The sequence below is a fragment of the Penicillium cosmopolitanum genome, assembly GCF_028827165.1.
Source record: "Penicillium cosmopolitanum strain IBT 29677 chromosome Unknown utg000009l:1.0-9042332.0:1.0-9050551.0, whole genome shotgun sequence".
Taxonomy (NCBI): domain Eukaryota; kingdom Fungi; phylum Ascomycota; class Eurotiomycetes; order Eurotiales; family Aspergillaceae; genus Penicillium; species Penicillium cosmopolitanum.
Window position 1 is genome coordinate 8,181,727 of NW_026622679.1, and position 20,757 is coordinate 8,202,483.

Below are 20,757 nucleotides of genomic sequence, written 5' to 3' on the forward strand. Positions count from 1 at the left end.
CTCCTGCATTCCGTATAGACCGGCGAGCTCCTTAAGCCGTTTCCCAGAACTACCCGAGTGGCCCCCGCTTCTTGCGGGGCATCCGAGCTCAGCAGCAACCGTTAGAGGATCGACACCATGGACGCCCGCAAGAAGAAGAGAAAGGTCCTGTTGATGGGCAAGAGCGGCTCAGGAAAGTCGTCTATGCGTTCTATCATATTCAGCAACTATGTCGCCAAAGATGTCCGACGTCTCGGTGCCACGATTGACGTGGAGCACAGCCATGTGAAGTTCATGGGGAACCTCACTCTCAATCTTTGGGATTGCGGAGGGTAAGTTTTTCGTCCGAACTACTGGTTTTAGCTTGAAGAACATGAAAAATAACTAGTTGTCTCTTGCAACCACAGACAAGATGCATTTATGGAAACCTATCTCGCCTCTCAGCGCGGCAACATCTTCTCCGACGTCGCCGTCCTTATCTATGTCTTCGACATTGAATCCCGCGAAGTCGATCGGGACATGGACACCTACAATGCAATCATTGATGCACTACGCGAATTCAGTCCGAACGCCTACGTCTTCTGCCTGGTACACAAAATGGATCTCATCCAAGGCGAGCACCGCCAACGGATCTACGAAGAACGCTCAGCCCTGATCCGCTCTCGCTCGGAGGGCTTCCGCGTTGATACCTTCGGCAGTAGTATCTGGGATCAATCTTTATACAAGGCATGGGCAGGCATCGTGCACAAGCTGATTCCAAACCTAACTGTTATCGAGCGGTTCCTCTCGGCATTCGCAAAGAAGATCGATGCCGAGGAAGTCATTCTTTTCGAGCGGTCCACCTTCCTCACAGTGACCTCCGTGTCATCAGAGATAGGCGACTTGAACCCGATATTCGACCGCCACGAACGTCTATCCAACATCATGAAGGCGTTCAAGCACTGTGCCGCTCGCAATACCAGCACCACACCCGCTTCGGCCGGTTTCGTCGTCATGCACACCAAAACCCCACAATTCAACATCTTCCTTGGAAGATTCACAGACAACACATATATTTTCCTTGTTGTGCCGCCCGGTGAAGCAGCGTACAACTGCGCTGTTTTTAATACCATGCTTGCCCGCGAGGGCTTCTCCAAGGCTGCTGCCTCCGGACGAACAGATGGATTCCCGTTGCCGCCGCCCGAAACACCGGACGACCATGCGACCAATGGGTCTGCATAACCCGATTTCCCCTGAACCAATATCCCTTCCCATGTAATATGATGGTATAGGAGAAAGGTTCTACGTTTGTAATGTCTCGTTTTTAGCGTTTTATCGTGTATAGCCGGCATTCTGCAGGGGTTGGTCTGACTAAACCGTTCTGGCAAGAAAAAGTTCCACGGGCGCTGTGCAGGGCGTTGCGGTATGAATTTAAGACTTGTGCATTCTTTTCTCTGTTTCAACTTCGCTTTTGCTACTCTTGTTCTTTATTTGTCTTTGGTTCCTGTGCTTGGTGAGAATCGAGATACCCTTATGGCATTTTCCTTATCTCGATATTTTGTATATTCGTAGTAGATATCAATCCATTAACTACAATATCAATTGAGGATCATTAGTTGTGTAACATTTCCTGCTGTAGATCGGATGGTCAACGGATACACTTGTCTCTCTAGTCAAGACTAGGGAAATCATCAGGGCTGCATTATTCAAGACTACAGACCAAATTAGAACAACGTTAGCGTTGTGTTCCTTAAAAACTTTGGAATCCTTCTTCATTAGTGACTGGTACCACAAATGGGTAGTCTCGACTTTATAGGCTACACACGGACCTGCCGGAACTATTCATATCGTCCATGAGTGCCCTAAAACTGCCGCCGCCAACAACCTCACTATGGTACCAAAAGAAATCGAAATCATGAAAACTGGAGATGGTCATGGTCATGGCTTTTTCTATATTAGAAGATCACCTTATCAGACCCATATATTAATCCCAAGATAGACCCCAAAAAGAATTTGAACGCTCAAAAAACCGAAATATAGATCCATCCTACTCCCCTCATTGGCATGTGCACAGCCGGAACTCCGTGGATTACAACTTGAAGTGGGTGACGATGAGCCAGACTCAGTAAGTGTTGTCTCCGTAGGGTTGCAGAGTTTCCCAGGGCAGAACCCATAGTAGCAACTGAAAGAGCACAACCCTTCATAACTGTCGTCGCCGTTTCTCGGGGTGCCTTTATCTTTCGTTGCCTTTGGTTTATCCTTTGTGCTTCCCATGGCCGTGCAGTAGCAGGTATCAATTGGGCAGTAGCCGTATTTGCAGGTAAATTCGCACAACTCTGTAAAGTTTGAGCTGCCTAACCCCTCGATGCAGACTTGCTTGGAGAGGGGGAGCTCTGGTGACACGGCGGGTATTGTCTTCCCCGAGGTTTCGCTTCCAACCCACGCATTGTAATTGACAAACCCGCTGGGGCAACTTGTAGTCAGGGCTCGCCCTTTCACGCGTACTACTTCTTTCTTATCGCGCGAGACGGTGATGGTGGGTTCTCCGAGATATTTGGGATCATAGGCGTAACTCCCGTGGTAGATACCAACCCCGTCATCGGGTTCGTTTTCCCAGTGCGCGTTCTTTTCGGAATTGTCCATGGTAACTTTGATCGAAGCGTTGGAGGCAAGTAAGGCTGAGAAAAATATCTTGTCTTCCAGGTAGATATCAGTATCCGCTTCTTGTTCTTTCTTTTCGTTTGCTCGCTCTTTGATCACAGAGCCTGTCGTGTTGCCTCCCGAGCAAGCATCTCTAGGCTGAACACGATACCACACGACCAGACTCTCTTCTGTGATCGACGCCGTCCCATTCTTGTACAGGTCAATCACGAATGGAAGCTGCAGTCTCCACCCATCATGTGGCATATTGCGCGCGTAATTATACGGTGCCTTGCCAGCAGTGAAAACCCCATATCCCTTTTCATTGAGCGGGCCGATATAATGCGACTCTCCATAATCATTCCATGAGATAATCTCCACCCATTCCGGCTCGAGGTATGTAACCTCCATCCAGCGATCATACCATAGATCGTCTCCATGGAACGCCCAGTTCTTATCATAGTGAGGCATGTTCGTATAGAACCATGGCGAGACGGGCATCATATACGGCTTTTTGGCCTCTTTCAAATGATGCAGATAAGATGCATCACCAAAAGTATTCATCCGGCCATCTGACGGCCAAGCCTCCCACGAAAATAACCCATCCGCAACGCCATCCCCAAGTTCCAGGGCTGCCTTGGCCCCGACAGACGACCAGTCCGGAACGAAGAAGCAGTGCGTTTGGCTTTTGATTTCGATCCACTCCTTTGCGTTCTCGGAGCCTTCAAAGGTTGACGTTAAGGGCTGGTCATTGTAATGGTAGTATGCCCTACTGGAAGAGAAATTTTGCAGGAGGCCGGCTACTTGGGCCTGGGGCCAGGATCCATTGCCGGCGTAATCGAATGAGAAGATGAGGTGGAAGTCTAGACTTTCTGCTGCTTCGAATGCATTCGCTACGGATCTTTCGTTGGACTCGACGCCGTAGGCCATGTTGAGCGCAAATGCATCGATGTGAGCATCTTGGGCGAGAGATATCTCGTGTTTCCAGTCAGATAGTTCATAGAGCCCTGTATTTGCTGTCTTTTGGATGCATGTATCTGTCAGCTGGATTTGTTTTTTTGTATAGTGGATTGAAGAAAAGAGCAATATTACCATGAAATGGGCAAAAGCTGCTTTCGCCGAGGCACGGGATACTAGCCATAATAGGGGGTATAAAATAACCCAAAGCCTTGACAGGTGGAATCCTGTCAGATCCATTCTAGACTCAGCACAGAGGATCTTCTATTTGCTCTAGAAAGCTTTCTTGTATCAGGCAGACGAGCAGTTTCCAACAATCAAGTCAAGATATACGCAACTGTCGATGTAAGTATAAAGTTGAAACGCAATTTTATGCGAATAATGGCAGTAGGATAGTTTAGCAAAGTGATTATCATGGACGTAACAAATTAGAAAGTCGGCTCCATATAGTCCGTCAGAAAGTCATCTGAGTTACAGAGACGCAGGATCTCTCCGGGCAGATCCGAGTCAATAGAGCAACATGCAGGGATCCGGATGTGTGGAGGGGTTTCTGCTGTGATAGACTTCAGGAAGAGGGAACGAACGGACTTCACCCAATCACATCTTGCGCATCTCATTTGTCGCCGCGAACAGTCCGAGTTTATTTATACCTGTGTTCATTCCCAAGGTTCTTATGCGTCCGTGCTTCTTTTGTTCCGGTGGGAGCGGATCATTGCATGCAGTCCCTGTGTCTTTCCGGTGCTTGCGTGGAAGCAGTGTAGACTCGGCTACTATGAAAGGGCGAAGATAACTAGGAGAAATGTGGGATGGAGACCGGGAGGAGAAATTCTATAGACTCTTTCGGTTGAACGAGACGGGCTCAAAATACCCTATTCAGGAACATGAGGGATCTCTGAAGTAAAATGAGTTGGATGTCTGCCTGGCTCGCAATGCTGCATTACCTTGATGTTTACTTCTGTGACAGTATTCCGGTGGTTTTCTGTGCATTTTAAGATAACAGTAACTTTTTGCTTTGTGGCTCAGGTCCAAATACTTGCTGATGGCACAATAATGAACACTGTAGATCGTATGTCTACCTTTGAAATAATAGAATTAGATGTAGATTCCTTGCTCAGGACGGCCCCTATTCAATATTTCCTCTAGACCTTGCAGGTCGGTCTCTATGATCCAATAGAATAAAATCAAACCCGGACCCCCAAGCCTTCTCCTCCCAAATGATAAAGGGAGAACCTTACGCAGTATCGTTCTTGTGCAACGTATCACCTACCTAATCGTATTTCCAGAATTAGCCGAGGGAAGGTTGTCTGCATTACCTACTGACCATCATAAAGTGATACCAAAGCTCAAAGTAGTGGAAGGCCAGGAGTGAATTTATTGGGCAAAGGATGTGCGGAGTCAGTCCTAATGATGACTAGGAGCGAGGCACATGCCCAGCCCTGAAGCTTCTGTGAACTGTTCTCGGTCTTCGGAAGTTCAATGATAAACCAACAGTTCGAGTTTTGATATGAACAAATCAAATTTAGTTATTAATAGATCGTCTCGGGCTTTATCACCAAGAAGAGAAGTTTGCGACGTAACGACGTTCATGTATGGCTCGGCGGTAAAGCGAGGGTCATAAATTGTAACTACCACCTGCCCCAAGGCCGGCTTGAGATAGTCAATCAGGTTTCGATCTTGCGTTTGCTTCCATTGGGCTTCCTCCTACACAAGGCGTAGCAGTGCGCTATAACAGGGTTTCCATTACTTCTCATACACATGGAAACCCTCGATACTGCCAATTACTGCACTTGGACGTCCCTGGTTGAGTAGAAACAAAATATTGTCTCATTTCCCAAACCAGTGGAGGCTGGCGGAGGGGATGGAATACAGGAAAGAATCTTGGGGTTATCTTGGCGACTAGTGCCATTGCAATTGGAAGAAAGTGAGATAATTATGATAATCCTATTGTATAACCCTATTTATCCACCCTATAGTGCAGACAATTCGTCAACTTGAATGTAAAACAAACCACATCATCTATTTTAAGTCACATCCAATTCAAGTAGCAGATACAAAAGTGAACAGGACGGACAAGCACATCAGAATTGTATTATCTATCGGACCGGCCGTCCACAAAAGGGAGCACATAATGTTTGGGGGGAAAAGGGAAGGGGGGCAGGGAAAATGTCGAAGGAAGAAGGGCTGTACAAATCACTCAGGTATATCGAGGACTCCTTATTGCACGTCTGGCATTCGGACTGCGATGTCGCCGGACTGTGTGATATAGCGAACCCAGGGAAGGGAGGGGTATTGCAGCTAGTTCACTAGTGAGTATATGGCTGACAAGTAGTAAATATGGCGAGAAGTAACATACCTTGGGTTCAGTGATCTTCAGGTACCGCACTTGAATACCACTGGTGGTGAAGTAGGGAATTTCGAACTTGACGTTGATGGGTCGCTTCGATTTGCCTGCACCAGCTCCACCCATGCTACCTCCAAATCCACCGGTCATACCACCACCATGTTCATCGTCGCCCTTCACGGACGGAAGACCCAGCTCCGCCCTCATGAGGAACTCCTTACCACCGCCAAATTGCTTGATCTTCCAGATGATCGCTGACTTTTCGGGGGCATAGTGCACAGTACCGATGTTGGTGCGGAACCTGGGAGAATCTGCGTCTTCAGGTACGGGAACAAGGATCTCGACGTTGTTGGCAGTGCTGCGGCGTTTGAACTGTGCTTTGGCCTGTCCCGCGAAAACAGATTAGCATGGCTGAGATTTGGCACTGATCAGGGAGAGAAACCCACCTTGAGCATATACTCAATTCGTGACCCGGAGTGCGATTCCACCAAGCATTCGACCCAGATCAGCGGCTTTACTTGCGTGTTCAATCGGTAGCTCATAAGCTCGAATTCACCGTCTGGCGGAATGAAGCTGATCGTCCGATCATTCTCGAATCGTGACAGTCGCACGCACTGGTGGAATTTGACATCCTCCATCTCGACGGCCTTGCCGCGTGTCGCACGACCTGTCGTCTCGAACATCGCTTTGTCGTTCAGTCCCAATCGCAGCTCGGGCATACCACTTAGATAACACTTCATCTTAACCGCGCCTAGAATCTCAGACCGCAAAACATTTCCGTTCGCCGACACCAGCAGGTTGAGAGACTCGACCACATCCAGGAAGACCTCGTTCTTGCGATAACGAATTCCTTCGCTTCGCCAAGAGACGGCATTGGTGACGGCAATGGGTGGCCGCGCTTGCACCTCGAGTTTGTGTGATTCTTGGGTAATGTATCTGGAGAGCGGAACGGTCAGCACTGCGATCCTGTATCAAAAGTCATGGAGTGAGTGGATGGATCCCGACTTACTCTTGTAAGATCTTGCTCTCTGTGGTCTGGGGGTATCCGAAATCCATCATTTCGTCCAGCAATTCGTAGATGACAACAAAATTGTCGCGGATACTCTCCTCCTCCAGTACCTTGAAATATTCGGTGAACACCTCCACAAGCTTGTGGAGGAACAGGAGGATCTCGGTGGCATTTGTGTTTCTCTTTGTTAGAGCGAGGATGTAAAGGTTGCTATGGCGGATGTATAGATACTGAAGAACGAATGGCAGATACGTTAGTGGGGTCTTGCGCGCGCACTATGGAGAAAAGGAGGTCGGAGAAGTGTCGTGTGCGGGAAGGGGTTGTGCGGAGTGTGGAGGGGCGAGGGGTGAGGATTTAGGGGAACGCACGTTAATTCCTTCATGTGAGAAGCAGGGAGGTACTGCGGAACTTTCTTCTTCGGCGTCGCTAAGGAGTTGAGGGAATTTCTCGACGGCAGACATGGGAATGTCACCGCGGTAATTGCGGGCCAAAAGGGTCTATCCAGTGGGTTAGCCATGCAGCCCACATCAGCCGGGATTGATCCCAAGATCAAAATAGGTGATCATGGTCATTTCCCGGTATCCGGTAGAGCAACGTACCTTGCCCTTCAGGTCAAGGAAGAAGAGAGCCGACGCCATGACGTGTCTGTGAAGGTGTGTCCGTGAAAGGTGTCAAATATGCGCGGACGGTGGGATTGGAGGTGAGGGTGAACGGTGAATGCGGAGCAGTGAAAAGGGGGGTAACAGCGCTAGATTGGGGAGAAATGAATGAGATACCGACACCCTATATCAGCATGTCGAGGCAATAAATGGGGAGGAGGTCTGGAGGGTTGAGGTACGGAGTACGGCTGGGAGTAGGAGAAAACATGCGTCGCCCGCAGTGGAGCATCTGGCCCAAATACTGATTTCGACACTCCTTGGTCCCTATCATCCACCATAAAACTCCCAATCGGGTTAGTGTGTCTGCTACAAAGGCCAATTTTTTTCGCCGCAGATTCTTCTTCTTTTTCTTTCTTCTTCAACGCCCTTTTTTAGACAGTACAAGTCAGTATTCTGCGGCCTCTAGCATTCTGCTAGTCTGGCCGTCAGTTATTCAGTTACTTGACTTGCGATACCGAGGTAGCGGAGACTAGCATCGTTTATTCGATAGGATCCATAAGAGCTGGCCGCGCATTTTTTACTGTTGCGCGGGCGGTGTCAGAGGAGCCATACATTCCTTTCCATAAAATTGAAGTTGTTGAGTTGAATATGAATATGAATATCATTATTATTATTATTATTATTGAATTTGAAATTTAAATCTGAATTTGCATTTGGTATTTGGCTTAAATATAAAATCACCAGTGAGAAATCAATAATACATCCTCTCTTTCTAATAGTACATGTACAAGTGTAGTAATTGTGATGGTGCCCTTCCCGAGGACCCTTGCCCGGCGGATAAAAGAGCCCCAAAATCAAATCAAGAACGCCATGGAAATGCTGCAGAAGGGCTTTTCCAGCTGATCAGTCTCCCTCTTTATGACGAGACTGTCTTGAACCCCAGAGGCTCGAGTATCCGCTCTTGAGCCACCTTGTTCGCAATGTGACCTCCCTTCTCCAGCGCAATGGCGCCAATAATCGAGTACAGGGTCTGTGCCAGGACCAATTCGATCCCAGACTCAATCAGGTTCTCGGGCTGTAGGGGAGGGTGGTTAGTTCAAGTTCCAGCAGGTGTAGAATTGAGTCGGAGGTGTTCGGGGGAATTATCATACCATCCGGGGGTTCCAGCGGATAATCTTCTCGGTCCCATAACTTCTTGCCAGCTCGGCCAGCTTCGTCCGGTCGGTCAGGGCGTTCTTAGTGCGGGAGGAGAGATTCTTTAGCCCTTCTAGAGCCTGGTGGGAGAAGGGCTCACGACCATGCGAGTCAGATGAGGTGGCTGTCGCGACGGGGCTCTGGACCAGGGCGAGAGATGCCTGAACTTGCACCACTTGTTTTCCTACGCATCCGTGTAAGCTAGAGATCGCAAGCCATGCCATTGATCTGCGATTGAGCCCATTACGTACCTAGGAAAGCCAATCGGTCGTTGAATCCCCGACGTCCTTGATCGAAACTCTTGTGTGTGACGGCCAACCACTTCACCTCATCGGAGAGAACTTTGTCGCCATTCTGTCCCAACATGCGGGCATAGAACGCATCCAGGAGAGCCGGGTCGGAGTTCACATGGAACTTGATCGACTTCGAGTGGTTGTGAAGACTGAAAGGCGCCTTGGTGCGCGGCGGAGTGTACGACCATCGGGGCTCCTTTGACTCGGCAGTTGGAACCTCCGGGTTGGTGGCATAGTTGCGGCGGGGGATGAGGGTTGCGAGGGGGCGGGATACAGACCGCGCAGCGCTGGCGGTCCTGACCGCTCGAATGGACAGATTCGAAGCCATGGCGTGGCAGGTTTGTTTGGTGATCTGCTTGACGGCGAGAGTGTGGATGGCCGCCTTCGATGCGGTTGGAAAGTTTTCGGCGGTGTGGATACTGCCGCCACCCCCATTCCCATTGTTTACACATCGGATTACCTGCCAGTCCCTAGGAGCAATTGCTTCTATCCCATGCAAAAGTCCCTATACATTTTGATTGCTCTGTTTGCCACACAGACTCCGGCTGGTAGTGCATATATATGGGGCTCCTTCACACCGCTGCCATCTGCCATACCACTTCTCAATCTGCTTGATCACACCGAGCCGAAATAGCCAACTCATGCAGCTGTTGGGTACTGACAGCCTACCAGGATTCGCATCCCCGGAAGTCACTATTGGCTGCGGGATTGTATACTCTACATCCGGCTCCTCCATGCCTCGATTCATGTATCATCGAGCCAGTATAATGACTCACATCATCCGATGCAGTTTGCAAGCAGCTGTAGCGGTCAAGTGGATGGTTTCTACTTCATCGATTCGACTTGATCCATACCGCTGCTTGGAGGGCTGGGCCCGGGCTCTGAGCAACTGAGTACGGCGTTGCACCCGCAATGTCTTCTTTACAGGCGTGCTGCTGCGGTGGTCTTGTGTGATTTTCTCGGAGGTATGGCACCACTCTTGGATCCGACGCTGTGCGCGTGCGCCAGGGCGAAATTTATGGTCCAATGCCCCCCCTTCACAAGCACGGGGCATGTGGCCTACTACCAACAGCTCCGAGGGGTCATGTGTCCGGCAACATCCTTCTCTGGATATCATTGTTACCTGAGCATTGACCGGTTCTAGCCAGCAGCTCTGTACACTCCTACTTCTCATGTCAATGGCCCAGGGAGGGCTGCTAGGTAACCTGTTGTAGCTCTATGACTGGATACACAAGCAATACTCCAAGCAGGTGGCGTACCCGGGCCTTAAGCGCGGCCCAACGACCCAGCACCCAGGTATCCAGCCGCCGCCGAAAAATGACACAAGATCCAAAAAGAGGAAAATTCTAGATGACTGGGGGGTGTAAGTCTAGGGAGAATATTCGGTGGACTTCTACGGGACAGCACCCGGTACTTACAGGGATTATCTGCAGAGGAGAAGTCCCCCGGGCCTTCGGCCGAGCTGGAAGGTTGAACAAGATTTGCTCCCGCGAATGCACGTCCGATTTTACGACTGCTTGATGTCGCCAGCGGATATTGACAGCTAGAAGCTGGTCGAGGGGACGGTGGTTGGTTCCAAGGCCCTTGTTTCCCGCCGTTGGACCGGCTCCAAAAACGGCCTGCCGTGCGAGGCTACACCTGGCAACCACCACCTTCCCCTCAGGGGGAAAGCTCCATCTAGAAGCATCATTTAAGGAAGGGGAAGGCGGGAGACTTGCATTGTGGCACAACGGGAAGTGCAAGGTGATCCACGTGTGCTGATCTCCGGCTGTGTTTGCGATTCCGGAATTCTATATGGATGTTTCGGTGCTTGGAAACACGGGAAAGCTCGAGATATGCCCCAGGACTGACAGCTAACAGCCGGACGAAACAGCTCCCCTGCATCAGTTATAATTCCATTGTAAAAGAAACCGCGTAGATGAGTTAGTGGCAACAGAAGCATCCAGTGTTCCCTTGAGCTTCTCTCAAAATGCCACTCTAGACAACTAACAATCAATGCTAACTATAAATATTCATTGTTTTTTACTCCCGGAATACAGCATACTGATACTTGCCACATTAGCATACCCAGGTGGATTTCTTTCCCTTCAGTTCCGCCGATCAAGCTGATCAGCGGTTAGTAGCCGCCACGGTCCACTGGGATCGTATCGGGGGAAAAGGCAATTCCCCAACGATTTGCCCACCATCACGAAGATGATCGCTGCAAGAAGCCGCAAACTCACAGCCCAGACCGCTGGTGTTACTCCACAGAAAACTTCTACTCTCCACTAGGTCTGGGGAAAGCCATCTACGTCGCAAAAAGGCAGCCACCATCTGATGAGTAGAATTATTTTGCTCGTATAGCTCGTAGCCTCCGAACCTAGAAGACTGGAGAGGTTCGCCCTCTTTACACCTGATGGAGCTTTGAGTTTTTATCGAGAGGGTTTAAGCTTGTATTCAACGGGTTGGGCCAGGCTCTTACAAAAGTGGTCAGAGATCGCGGGTGTGACGACGCGCCGTCAACGGTTTATACATCAAGTTCTTTCCGTCGGGCCCTTGCAGGCTGGGATCCAGAACATTGTGGGATCTGAGCACCTGGATGGCTACCTCCATGCTGTTCTTGTCCAAACAGCGTAGCCTTTGCTTTGTTTCCCCGGGGCTGGTTTTCTCCATGTCTGATTTCTTGATTGGGATTGCCGACGGGATGGCGGTGTACCACGTACATGGGTGGTCGGTTTCTCGATTGCTCGACTTTCAAGTACGTCGGGGTATTAAATGGAGGGGATCGACCTGCCGGAATATTTTGCTTTGTGTTCTTTTTCTCTTCATACTAAATCCTCTTCTCTGACTTGAAGTTGGCTTTTGGCTTTGAAGTCTCTCCCGGGCTCCTCGCTTTTATACTTCAGGTTCACCTCTCAACGAACTTGGGCACTTCAAATATCCTTATTCTAATCTTTCCTCCCGAGATAGCGTGGAAATTCGAGTCTCTATAACATACAAATATGCCTCCTACTCTCCTCATCTCTTCATCTTATGCCCAAAACGCCTATATCATGACGGAAGGATTGCCCACAACCAACCACTCGGTTCAGGATCCACCTTCACCACGTCCGTTCCCTCCCAACCCACCTCCCAGTCCCGCCTAAATGGACATTATCGGGAATTTGTTTTATACGGCGTTGAGGAAAGCAGATTATAGGTATGTCACCCTTCAACGGTGATCTGCGGTGAGACGAGGCCAGCTGACGAATATATAACTAGACCATAATGATCCAACTTGAACCCACTGTCAGCAGTACTATATTCTATCACGAGTGACAACCGACATGACCTTTATCTATGAACGATGTCACTTCTTTCGAGGCTTGGAGGAATTATCGAGAGATGCAGCGTGACTAGGAGCCAATTGGCATACGAGGCTGGGTAAAATGAGATGGATGGTTCTACTTCTTTTGATTTACAAGTTTCAATGGGATACCCAGGTCAGGGAGACCGAAGCATCTGGTCTATGGAGGAATACCAATAAATACGATAGGTTCATAACAAAGATAAATGAAATATTTATGGAAGGCAGTTGGTCTGTAAGGAACTTGGAATGTCGATGTAATGGATTCCCCCCCTTCAACGTAGTGATAACCCAAAGGTCAAAGTAAGTCAACCCACTTATCAAACATGTTTGCCCCAAATCAGATCATAAAAAATACATAGAAAGAAAATCTACGCCTTTTGAGTTAGCGCAGCGCAACCGGACTTTGACGTTCGTATAATTTGCTTGACCAAAAAAAAAGAGGGAAAGAAAAAAAATATTCAATCCATTTAATAACACAAGGAAACTCGGGAGGTATGTGGAAATCAGATAAAGGCAAGGGCGAGAGCAGTTGAGACGCTCAGACCGACAACAGTCCAGCCGGACTTGATGATGGCGTTGTTGGTGAGACCACGGCCCAGATCCCAGGTCAGATGGCGGAGACCGTTCATGCAGTGGTAGGTGAAAGGCAGGGCCAGAGTAGCCTTGATGGCAACCTTGGCGGCAACAGGGAGAGCACCCATGGCAGCGACCATGGAGGCAGACTCCAGGTGCCAGCCGAGGGTGGGCGAGAACAGGTATGCGGTGGCCCACAGGTAGAGCGGACCGGACATGGCGACGCCGGTGATACGGTGCAGGGAGGAGCCGATCCAGCCGATCTGGGGCTTGTAGATGGCCAGATGGGGGGAGACAGGGCGGTTAAGACGTTGCTTGGCGAGAAGAGAGGTCGGGTCCTCGTTGTTAGGGGAGGTGGTGACGGGTCTAGAGGCAATGTTAGTTTTTATGGCTGATTGCGGATGACGTCGGCTGTCGACTGCGGGGAGTGACAATTCCAGGAGAGAATATTGGGATGTTCAACAGAGTGATCTGTCGCGGGAAGTGACTGACCTCGATTGGACAGTCTTTCCGAGGGCCATGGCGGCCGGGGAGGCGCGCATCATCGACCACTGCATGGAAAGCGGCTGCTGGACGGCGACTGTGAATCGAGGGGGGGCATTGTTAGCGCGATTGGTCTTTAGAAGCGAGTGAAAAAGAGGAGACATGACATACGGCGTCGCAGCGACTGCTGGGCAACCTTTTGAGAGAACATGGTGTGTGATGGAGGTTCAAGGTTGCTTCTCGCTGGGGAAGAAGAGAAACCTCGGGTAGCCTGGCACTTCCCGAGCGTTCGCGATGCCGGTCGGAATCATGCCCCAGACACGTGACTATCGGGCTAATTCAATTTGCATCGCTTCTAATTGGTTATAGGTCACGTGCCGACCATCACCCGGCAAAGCATTTTGGAACCCACACGTGACTCTTGTGTTTGCATCCACCCTATGCAAACACCCTGCAGTTCTTCCGGAGGTGGACCCATGCGGAGAACAAATCAGGAGAGAAGGCCAGGTATCAACACTAGCTAATCCCTCCGCATGGACTTCTCGGACGTCGGCGTGCGACACACCATTCTCAACAGTGTCCAGCTTCATCACTTCATCGACATCTCCCCTTCGGCCGCTGCCATCGCTAAAGAAGCTCGGCTCTGCGTGATTGCTATCGTGGTTGGGTGGATCACCACTCGCGTCGTCTCGAGCCTTTGTGAACTTCCCCGGAAACCCTGCGATTGCGACTCGACTCGCTCGAAGAGGGACTCGGAAAGATAATTGGAATTGGATTGGATATTTCGAAAGCCTATAAGTCTGTTTATATTGCTCTGACAGAGCTTTCTTTGGACTTGTCTTTTCGCTACTATTCCCGCGCTTTGATCGCCCCGCCATAATGAAGACATTCGCTTCTTTTGCTCTATTTGCTGCTGGTGCTACGGCCCAGGTCATCCAAAGTGCTAGCTTTGGATATGACAAGACGTGCGCAATCCGTCCCATTGCATCATTGGATCAGTCAACCGCTAACCTTCATTGCTAGGATCTCGCCCACGCGAGACTCTATCCCAGGATGGAACATTGGTGGAGAGGGCAGTGATCCTCAGATTGTGAGTGAATCATTTGTGCAACTGTCATAACCCCGTGCTAATTGAAAATAGCTGTCTAACAAACTCATCCTGACTCCTCCCTACCCTGGAAACGTCCGCGGATCGGCCTGGGCACAGAAACCGTACGTTGAAATACCCCGGCTCTCATTGATGGGCATAATCTGAACAAGCAAAATAGTATTACACAATCGGAATGGAGCGCCGAGTTCCAATTCCGCGGCAGTGGCCAGGAACGGTCAGGAGGCAACCTCCAACTGTGGTACGCAAAGGACGGACAAACCCGAGTTGGCACCTCGAGTATCTATACTGTGGGGCAATTTGATGGTTTTGCACTGGTCATTGATACCCATGGCGGCAGGGTAAGCTTGATAAGCTAGCTTTGAAACAGGCACTGGGCTAAATAATCTCTAGGGTGGAAGTATTCGCGGATTCTTGAACGATGGAACGACAGACTACAAGAGCCACCGAAGTGTCGACAGCCTCGCCTTCGGACACTGCGACTACGCCTACCGAAACCTCGGTCGCCCATCAGTCGTGAAATTGAAGCACACAACCTCGACTTTTGAGGTTACCGTGGACGACAAGGTCTGCTTCGCCACAGACAAGGTAAGTTTCTAACATTGACGAATGAAGTCGCCCCATGCTCAAATACAATAGGTTGCTCTCCCCTCTGGAAACACCTTCGGTATCACAGCTGCCACACCCGAGAACCCCGATTCCTTCGAGGTCTTCAAGTTTGTTCTGGAGTCTGCCGCCGGTCAGGGCCAGGTTATCCCCCCCAAGGTGGGCACTCCCCAACAACAAGCCGCCAGGAACCAGGAACAGCAGCAAAACACAGTTCCCGACCCATCTACTGGAAACACTGTCCTGGATCACGGAATTGCCGCCCAATTCGTCGACCTCGGCGGTCGTCTCCAGCTTACCAACAAAGCGACCACCAACATCCTCCAAGATATGAAAAGCCAAGCGTCCAAGAACGAGGCCCGGCAAGCGGAACTTTTGCAAAAGCTTGCCTCTAAGGATCAAGTCGCAGCCCTGGACTCCCGACTTCAGCGTATCGAGCAGCTTCTTCAGACCATCCAGCGTGATCTTGAAGGCAAGGACTACAGCGGTAGCTTTAACCAACTTCATGACACTCTCCGAACCTCTCATCTCAGCCTCAGCGAGACTCTGCAGGGAAGCCTGCTGAGCGGTATGTTGATACGACCCGTGCGAATTGACCGAAATATTTTACTGACATCTCGCAATAGCCATCACCGCGTCCACTCCCCGTATGGGCTTCTTCATCTTCATGGTCATCGCCTTCCAGGTTGTTCTCGCTATTTCCTACGTCGTGTATAAGCGTCGTCGCGCGAACATGCCCAAGAAGTTCCTTTAGATATTGGGGACAGCGTGGATAACCCCGCCTACCTTTTTTTTGTGGGCTCTGTCCAACTTTCGGTTCGTCGGATAGTTTTTAGTCCCGACCAAGTTGCCTTGCACATCCATCTTCATGCCCAGAAGTGGGTGATTATGTTCTTGCGTGTCTTTTATTTAGCTTCATGATGTTCAAGGCGCTTCGTTATGTATGCTGTGTTTCGGATCATTTATGTAGAGTAACGAATTTACAAGTGGGACCTCTGTTTCAATTACCATCCAGTACCTATATCAGTAGTGTAGATAGCCAGGTCCAAATTTGTATAGGGAATAGTGATCTGAACACCTGCCCTGGCAGAAACACAGATTCGATTACGGTCATGGAGCGCTGTAAATTACCACCGAGAAGTTGGAAACTTGGACGAAAAGAACTTAAAAAACTAGTAGTACCAGTAGTTTCGCGAATAAATGGTTGAAAGTCAATTATTGATTCCCCCGGGCCCATGCTAATAATACATGTGGATTCATCGAACAATGCGCCATATCCATGCTCGTCATTTTCCCAACCCGAAACGTTGGAAAGAAAGAAACACAAAAAGAAGAAAACAGACTAAATGCAAACAAGCCAATGTCCGAAATGATGAATGGAAACGGTTCATACCAACAACCCGGAGAGAAACAGGAGAAAGGAGGAAAGCAAAATGGTAAGAGATACTAAATGCAAAACCTATCACCGGCCAAGCGCGGCAATGAACGGAACCTCAACAAATGCTCTCACAGAAACGCCCTTATCCGTAGCCACGTGCAAATATATTCTTTGAAAAATGCGCCAGTTCCGAATGTGTGTGCTGAATGGAAAATAGAGGGATGGGGATTTTGTCGAATAGGCAATGATGTTCGCCCTAGAAACAGAAAAGGAAGAGAGAGAAGAAGAAGAAGAAGAAGAAGAAAAAAGGATGAGATGATGTGTCGAATGTGGGATGTGTGTGCGGGTGAGGGCAGAATTTGCACATCCCGCCACCGCAGATTTGTTTTTCATAGCATAGCATGGTTAAGGTGCGAAAAAGCCACCATTTTTATGCAAGGAGGTTTAATCGGAATCAGCGTGCTGGCGCTTGAGAGCCGGCTCGTCTGCGCTGAGAGAAGGCTCGGATTCAGCATATGATCGCTTCTTTTTCCGAGTCTCCTGGAAGGTGTCTCGGTGATTGCACCCAGGTCGGGATTGGGACCGGCAGATTTCCGTGTTGCCCGAGTAGAGACCCTGGGGGAGTTGGTGATGCGACGAGACCGAGATTGCCGACGAGAAGCCGGGGCAGACCGTGCCAGCGGGCGGGAAGCAGTTCCTGGCGCAGGCGCAGGCGATGGAACTGGAGCTGGAGTGTCTTTTTCATCGGGCTTGGGGGAAGTGGCTTTCTGGGGTGTTTCCAAGTCGACCGGTTCATCCTGTTGGGAGGGGACAGGGGCAACGGCAATCTTTTCAGCCGATATGCTGGCAGTGACGGGCTCATCATCTATCGTAACTGGCTCGCCATTAGAAAGGCCGAGCAGAGAAGACGCGGCATCGTAGGTGGCAAGGTTATATCTTCCAGAGTCATAGTTATGAAGGAGACTCTTGATACCAGCCCGGAGTTGGGGGTTTGGGTTGGAGATGTCAGCAAGGGAGACTCCGTTCTTGGTAAAATGCTCCATCGTCAAGTGCCTGGTCAGATCCAGCATGGTGCTTTCGAGTTGCTTCTGTTTCTGTTCATCCTCGCGTTTCTTGTTGAACTTGGCAGTGGAAATGAAGTCGAGGACAATCTCGCGAGAGCCGACGTCATCGTCCTGCGCGGTGAAATCCTCATCCCATGTTTGTTCGGGATCCCACCTGTGAGAGAGGGTCGTTGCCTTCTTTGGGCGACGAGGACGACGCTCTTGCACCTGACCATTAACATGTTTTCTGACCACTAGATCATCGGAAGTAACATGGTTGGGACAAAGCCAGCCTTCGTAAGGGTTAGGGGGCTTGGCCATGGGCGGGTCAAGGCAGTCTAGGTGGAAGCGGGATTCACAGTAGTCACAACGGATAATCGGACGCGTACCCTCGGAAGACAGGCCACACTTGTTACAGAGAATGACATGCCCGTTCTCCATCAACTTGGTTAGGTTGGGGTCGTCGTAAAGAGGCGTCCTGTTGCTGTGGTCCTTGTCGGTCTTGGGAGGCTTAGTCAGCCTCGGCATGGTGGGGACGGATTTGTAGAAGGAATACGTCCGTTTCTCCTCCGGTGGATAGTGCGTGTTGCCGCGGATCTCTTCGCCGACGCCTTCGAAGTAATCCTTGATGCCCTGTGGCGGGGAGTAGGAAGATTTCCTTCGCTTGTGCTTGCCCCAGGCGATGGTGGTGGTGAGGCTGTTGCGCACGACGCAAGTCTCGCAGAACCAGTCGCCCTTCGGCGGATTCTTCTTGTCCACCCGGGGTCGCAGGCAGCCAAAATGGAAGGCATTCTCGCAGGTATCGCAGCAAAGCAAATCACCCTCATCATCGCAGATAGTGCAATAATCCGTGTTCTCCGGCACGTTACTATATCATTCATGTCAGTCTCAGTCTAGGTGGATTCATTTCCTTCTGTTTTCCCCATCATTCCGGGCGAATGAAAGAAAAATGTAGCACATACATGGCATTCGGCATTTGTCGGCACTTGTAATCGCCAACCCAAGAATTCTCATTGTCCGAGTAGCAAGAATTGGAGGCATCAGACTCGGCACCAGAGACAGTAGTATCCAGGGATAGTGAACGGGCCCCACGAGATAGTTGCTTTTCGTTCTCTTTGTCTTTGTCTTTCTCTTTCTCCCTTTCTTTCTCTGCTTCCTTTCCTTTCGCCTTCGAACGCTCTTTGGCAATGCGTTGCCGCCGGGGCTGGCCTACACCGGAAGGAGTAGTAGCTTCAGGCGTAGCAGCTTCAGTCGTAGCAGCCCTTGGAGTAGATAGCATGTTTTCGTCCTGCTCTTCACCACCATAGGAGTAGGGGTGCTGAATATCGTCCGGCTGTCCGCGTTGGGGACGAACTGAGCTACTGTCGGCCAGAGTCAGGTCGGATTTGGCTCCTTGGGCTAGGCGGGCGCGCTTATCCCTTAGGCTATCTTCAAGAGTGGAATCTGCTTCCCACTCTCGCCTGCGCTTGAAGGAATTCTCGTTCACCCGGCAAGGCTTCTTGGCCCGCTTTAGCGGCGCAGTATTTGTCTTGCCACTAAGGAATGCCTCCTCGAGCTTTGGGCCACTTGTGTCGCGGTAGATATCCGCTCGGCTGAAGGTGGTAGATTCTGGCTCAAGGGACTTGGCAGATGACAAACTGGAATCGGTGGGGGAACCAGGACCTGCCAGAAGGCGAGAATTTTCAGCGGCATAAGTTTGATACCACTTGCTCGCTTCATCCGTAGAATGACGTAGCATAGTTTGAAGGGCGAGTTCCAGATTGTGATCTCTTTCATCGTTACCAATGTTGTGAACAAGCGACAGTTTGAAGTCATCGCCTGAGATTTCAGACCAGTAGTGCACTAAGCTCAAAGCAACATCATCTTCGCTGATGTTCACAGCACGAGTGACTGCAACTTCCAGAACGTGCTTGAGTTGGTTCACGTCGTACTTCTCAGACCTGGGAACTGGAAGAGAATTCAGGACGGCGAGGTAGTCCGGTTTGACGACTTGCTGATCCTTGGACACCATAGTGTCGGCCATCGTGGCAACGGCGGTAGCAGGAGGTGACTGCGTTTGCTGTAAGTGGCGATGTGAAGTTGGGAACTGAGAGCCAGGAACAGTGAGGTGGGTGGTGGGAGCGGTCAATGTGAGGACGGGAGAGTTGATTTCCTCTAGGGGGGTGTCAACAGGCGAGTTGAGAGTTGAATGAATAGAAGAGTGAGCGGAAGGCTGAGTAGAAGGATTGATCGACTGGTGAATGGAAGGAAATGCCGACGAGGGGTCGACTGCTTCTGACACTGGAGTCGCGAGATTGGTTTCATTCATGTCCTCTGCCTCGGCGTCCGTGTCTTCCACCTCCATGACCACACCCTCCACAGCGGTCTTGACTCTGGCCGTAGTTTCCACCCCATTCATAGTATCATCGTCGTCGTCATCATCATCGTCGGCGCGCAATATTTCAGCCGCGATCGCTTCCTCCTCCGCGACGGGCGTGATCGGCGTATCCGTCGTGAGATCCTCATCGTCGTCGGTCCGTGAATATAATTTGGACGCGCGTTTTATACCAGTCTTCCAGGTCTTTGACCGAGGCCTCAGACCGACGCTCTTATATTCCGCCAGGGACGGGTACTGTCCGATCGGCTTCATGGTTCTGAGGTGTTCGTTCGGGGCGCGATCAAAGTCGTCGTCGGCATTCGCCCAAGATGGGCGCGCGAGGGCACGGACAGGCTCTTCCCATGCAGAGACCTTATGCGCTGACAAGATCACGGTCGCATTGCCAGGCGAGGTCGATTCGACGCGTTTCTGACGCGGATTTCCCTTGTGGAGCTTGCGAGGGATTGCGGGATCAATGAGATAGGAATTATTAGCCCGGGTAGCGGACCGAGTCAAGCTGCCCATCGCGGTAGGCGGAACACCGCCCTGCTAGGGTTAGTGCCAATGCTGGATGACCCCCAATGCCCTAACTATACTCCGTAACAGCGTTGACCATTTCCATGTCCATGTCCATATTCATGTCCTTTGCTTTCTTGGTGTTTTCGAAATTCTGAAATCTGTATTCGAGGGAGCTCCCCGCGGAGCTCATTCAAAGCTATTCAAGTTGGCGGCCGTATAAACTCCCCTCCAATAAACCCCGACCAAAAATGAGGTACAGCTGAAGGAAGAAGCTCCCAGTCGGTGAAGAATATAAAGTCAGGCTCTGATAGGTTTCGATATCGTCTTGGATATTATCAGATGAGCGTGAACTCGCAAGCTCAACGCCAGGGA

The 20,757-nt window shown here is 50.4% G+C and overlaps 7 protein-coding genes across 7 annotated transcripts; 2 read left to right on the forward strand and 5 right to left on the reverse strand.

Moving 5' to 3' along the window:
• Window positions 1–117: 117 nt before the first annotated feature.
• Window positions 118–1,200, forward strand: N7509_011150 (Rag GTPase GTR1; the record flags this gene model as incomplete). Its single annotated transcript, XM_056635787.1, has 2 exons — window positions 118–311; window positions 387–1,200. 2 exons carry the CDS (start codon window positions 118–120, stop codon window positions 1,198–1,200), a joined length of 1,008 nt encoding a protein of 335 aa, XP_056486407.1.
• Window positions 1,201–1,929: 729 nt separating this feature from the next.
• On the reverse strand, window positions 1,930–3,528 carry N7509_011151 (glycoside hydrolase family 71 protein; the record flags this gene model as incomplete). The annotated part of the gene is made up of 1 exon (XM_056635788.1): window positions 1,930–3,528. One exon carries the CDS (start codon window positions 3,526–3,528, stop codon window positions 1,930–1,932), a length of 1,599 nt encoding a protein of 532 aa, XP_056486408.1.
• Window positions 3,529–5,769: 2,241 nt separating this feature from the next.
• Window positions 5,770–7,543, reverse strand: N7509_011152 (AP-1 complex subunit mu; the record flags this gene model as incomplete). The annotated part of the gene is made up of 6 exons (XM_056635789.1): window positions 5,770–5,850; window positions 5,909–6,280; window positions 6,343–6,862; window positions 6,906–7,115; window positions 7,182–7,402; window positions 7,505–7,543. 6 exons carry the CDS (start codon window positions 7,541–7,543, stop codon window positions 5,770–5,772), a joined length of 1,443 nt encoding a protein of 480 aa, XP_056486409.1.
• An 877-nt stretch (window positions 7,544–8,420) lies between these two features.
• On the reverse strand, window positions 8,421–10,045 carry N7509_011153 (mitochondrial 54S ribosomal mL57 domain-containing protein; the record flags this gene model as incomplete). Its single annotated transcript, XM_056635790.1, has 5 exons — window positions 8,421–8,579; window positions 8,656–8,882; window positions 8,950–9,496; window positions 9,768–9,792; window positions 9,846–10,045. 5 exons carry the CDS (start codon window positions 10,043–10,045, stop codon window positions 8,421–8,423), a joined length of 1,158 nt encoding a protein of 385 aa, XP_056486410.1.
• A 2,777-nt stretch (window positions 10,046–12,822) lies between these two features.
• Window positions 12,823–13,586, reverse strand: N7509_011154 (uncharacterized protein; the record flags this gene model as incomplete). The annotated part of the gene is made up of 3 exons (XM_056635791.1): window positions 12,823–13,258; window positions 13,385–13,472; window positions 13,547–13,586. 3 exons carry the CDS (start codon window positions 13,584–13,586, stop codon window positions 12,823–12,825), a joined length of 564 nt encoding a protein of 187 aa, XP_056486411.1.
• A 322-nt stretch (window positions 13,587–13,908) lies between these two features.
• Window positions 13,909–15,843, forward strand: N7509_011155 (uncharacterized protein; the record flags this gene model as incomplete). The annotated part of the gene is made up of 8 exons (XM_056635792.1): window positions 13,909–14,042; window positions 14,197–14,340; window positions 14,399–14,465; window positions 14,517–14,587; window positions 14,644–14,824; window positions 14,877–15,071; window positions 15,123–15,657; window positions 15,716–15,843. The coding sequence occupies 8 exons, from the start codon at window positions 13,909–13,911 to the stop codon at window positions 15,841–15,843; spliced, it is 1,455 nt and encodes a 484-aa protein (XP_056486412.1).
• A 1,068-nt stretch (window positions 15,844–16,911) lies between these two features.
• Window positions 16,912–20,391, reverse strand: N7509_011156 (putative PHD finger domain protein; the record flags this gene model as incomplete). The annotated part of the gene is made up of 3 exons (XM_056635793.1): window positions 16,912–17,007; window positions 17,082–18,378; window positions 18,473–20,391. 3 exons carry the CDS (start codon window positions 20,389–20,391, stop codon window positions 16,912–16,914), a joined length of 3,312 nt encoding a protein of 1,103 aa, XP_056486413.1.
• Between the last annotated feature and the right edge of the window lie 366 nt (window positions 20,392–20,757).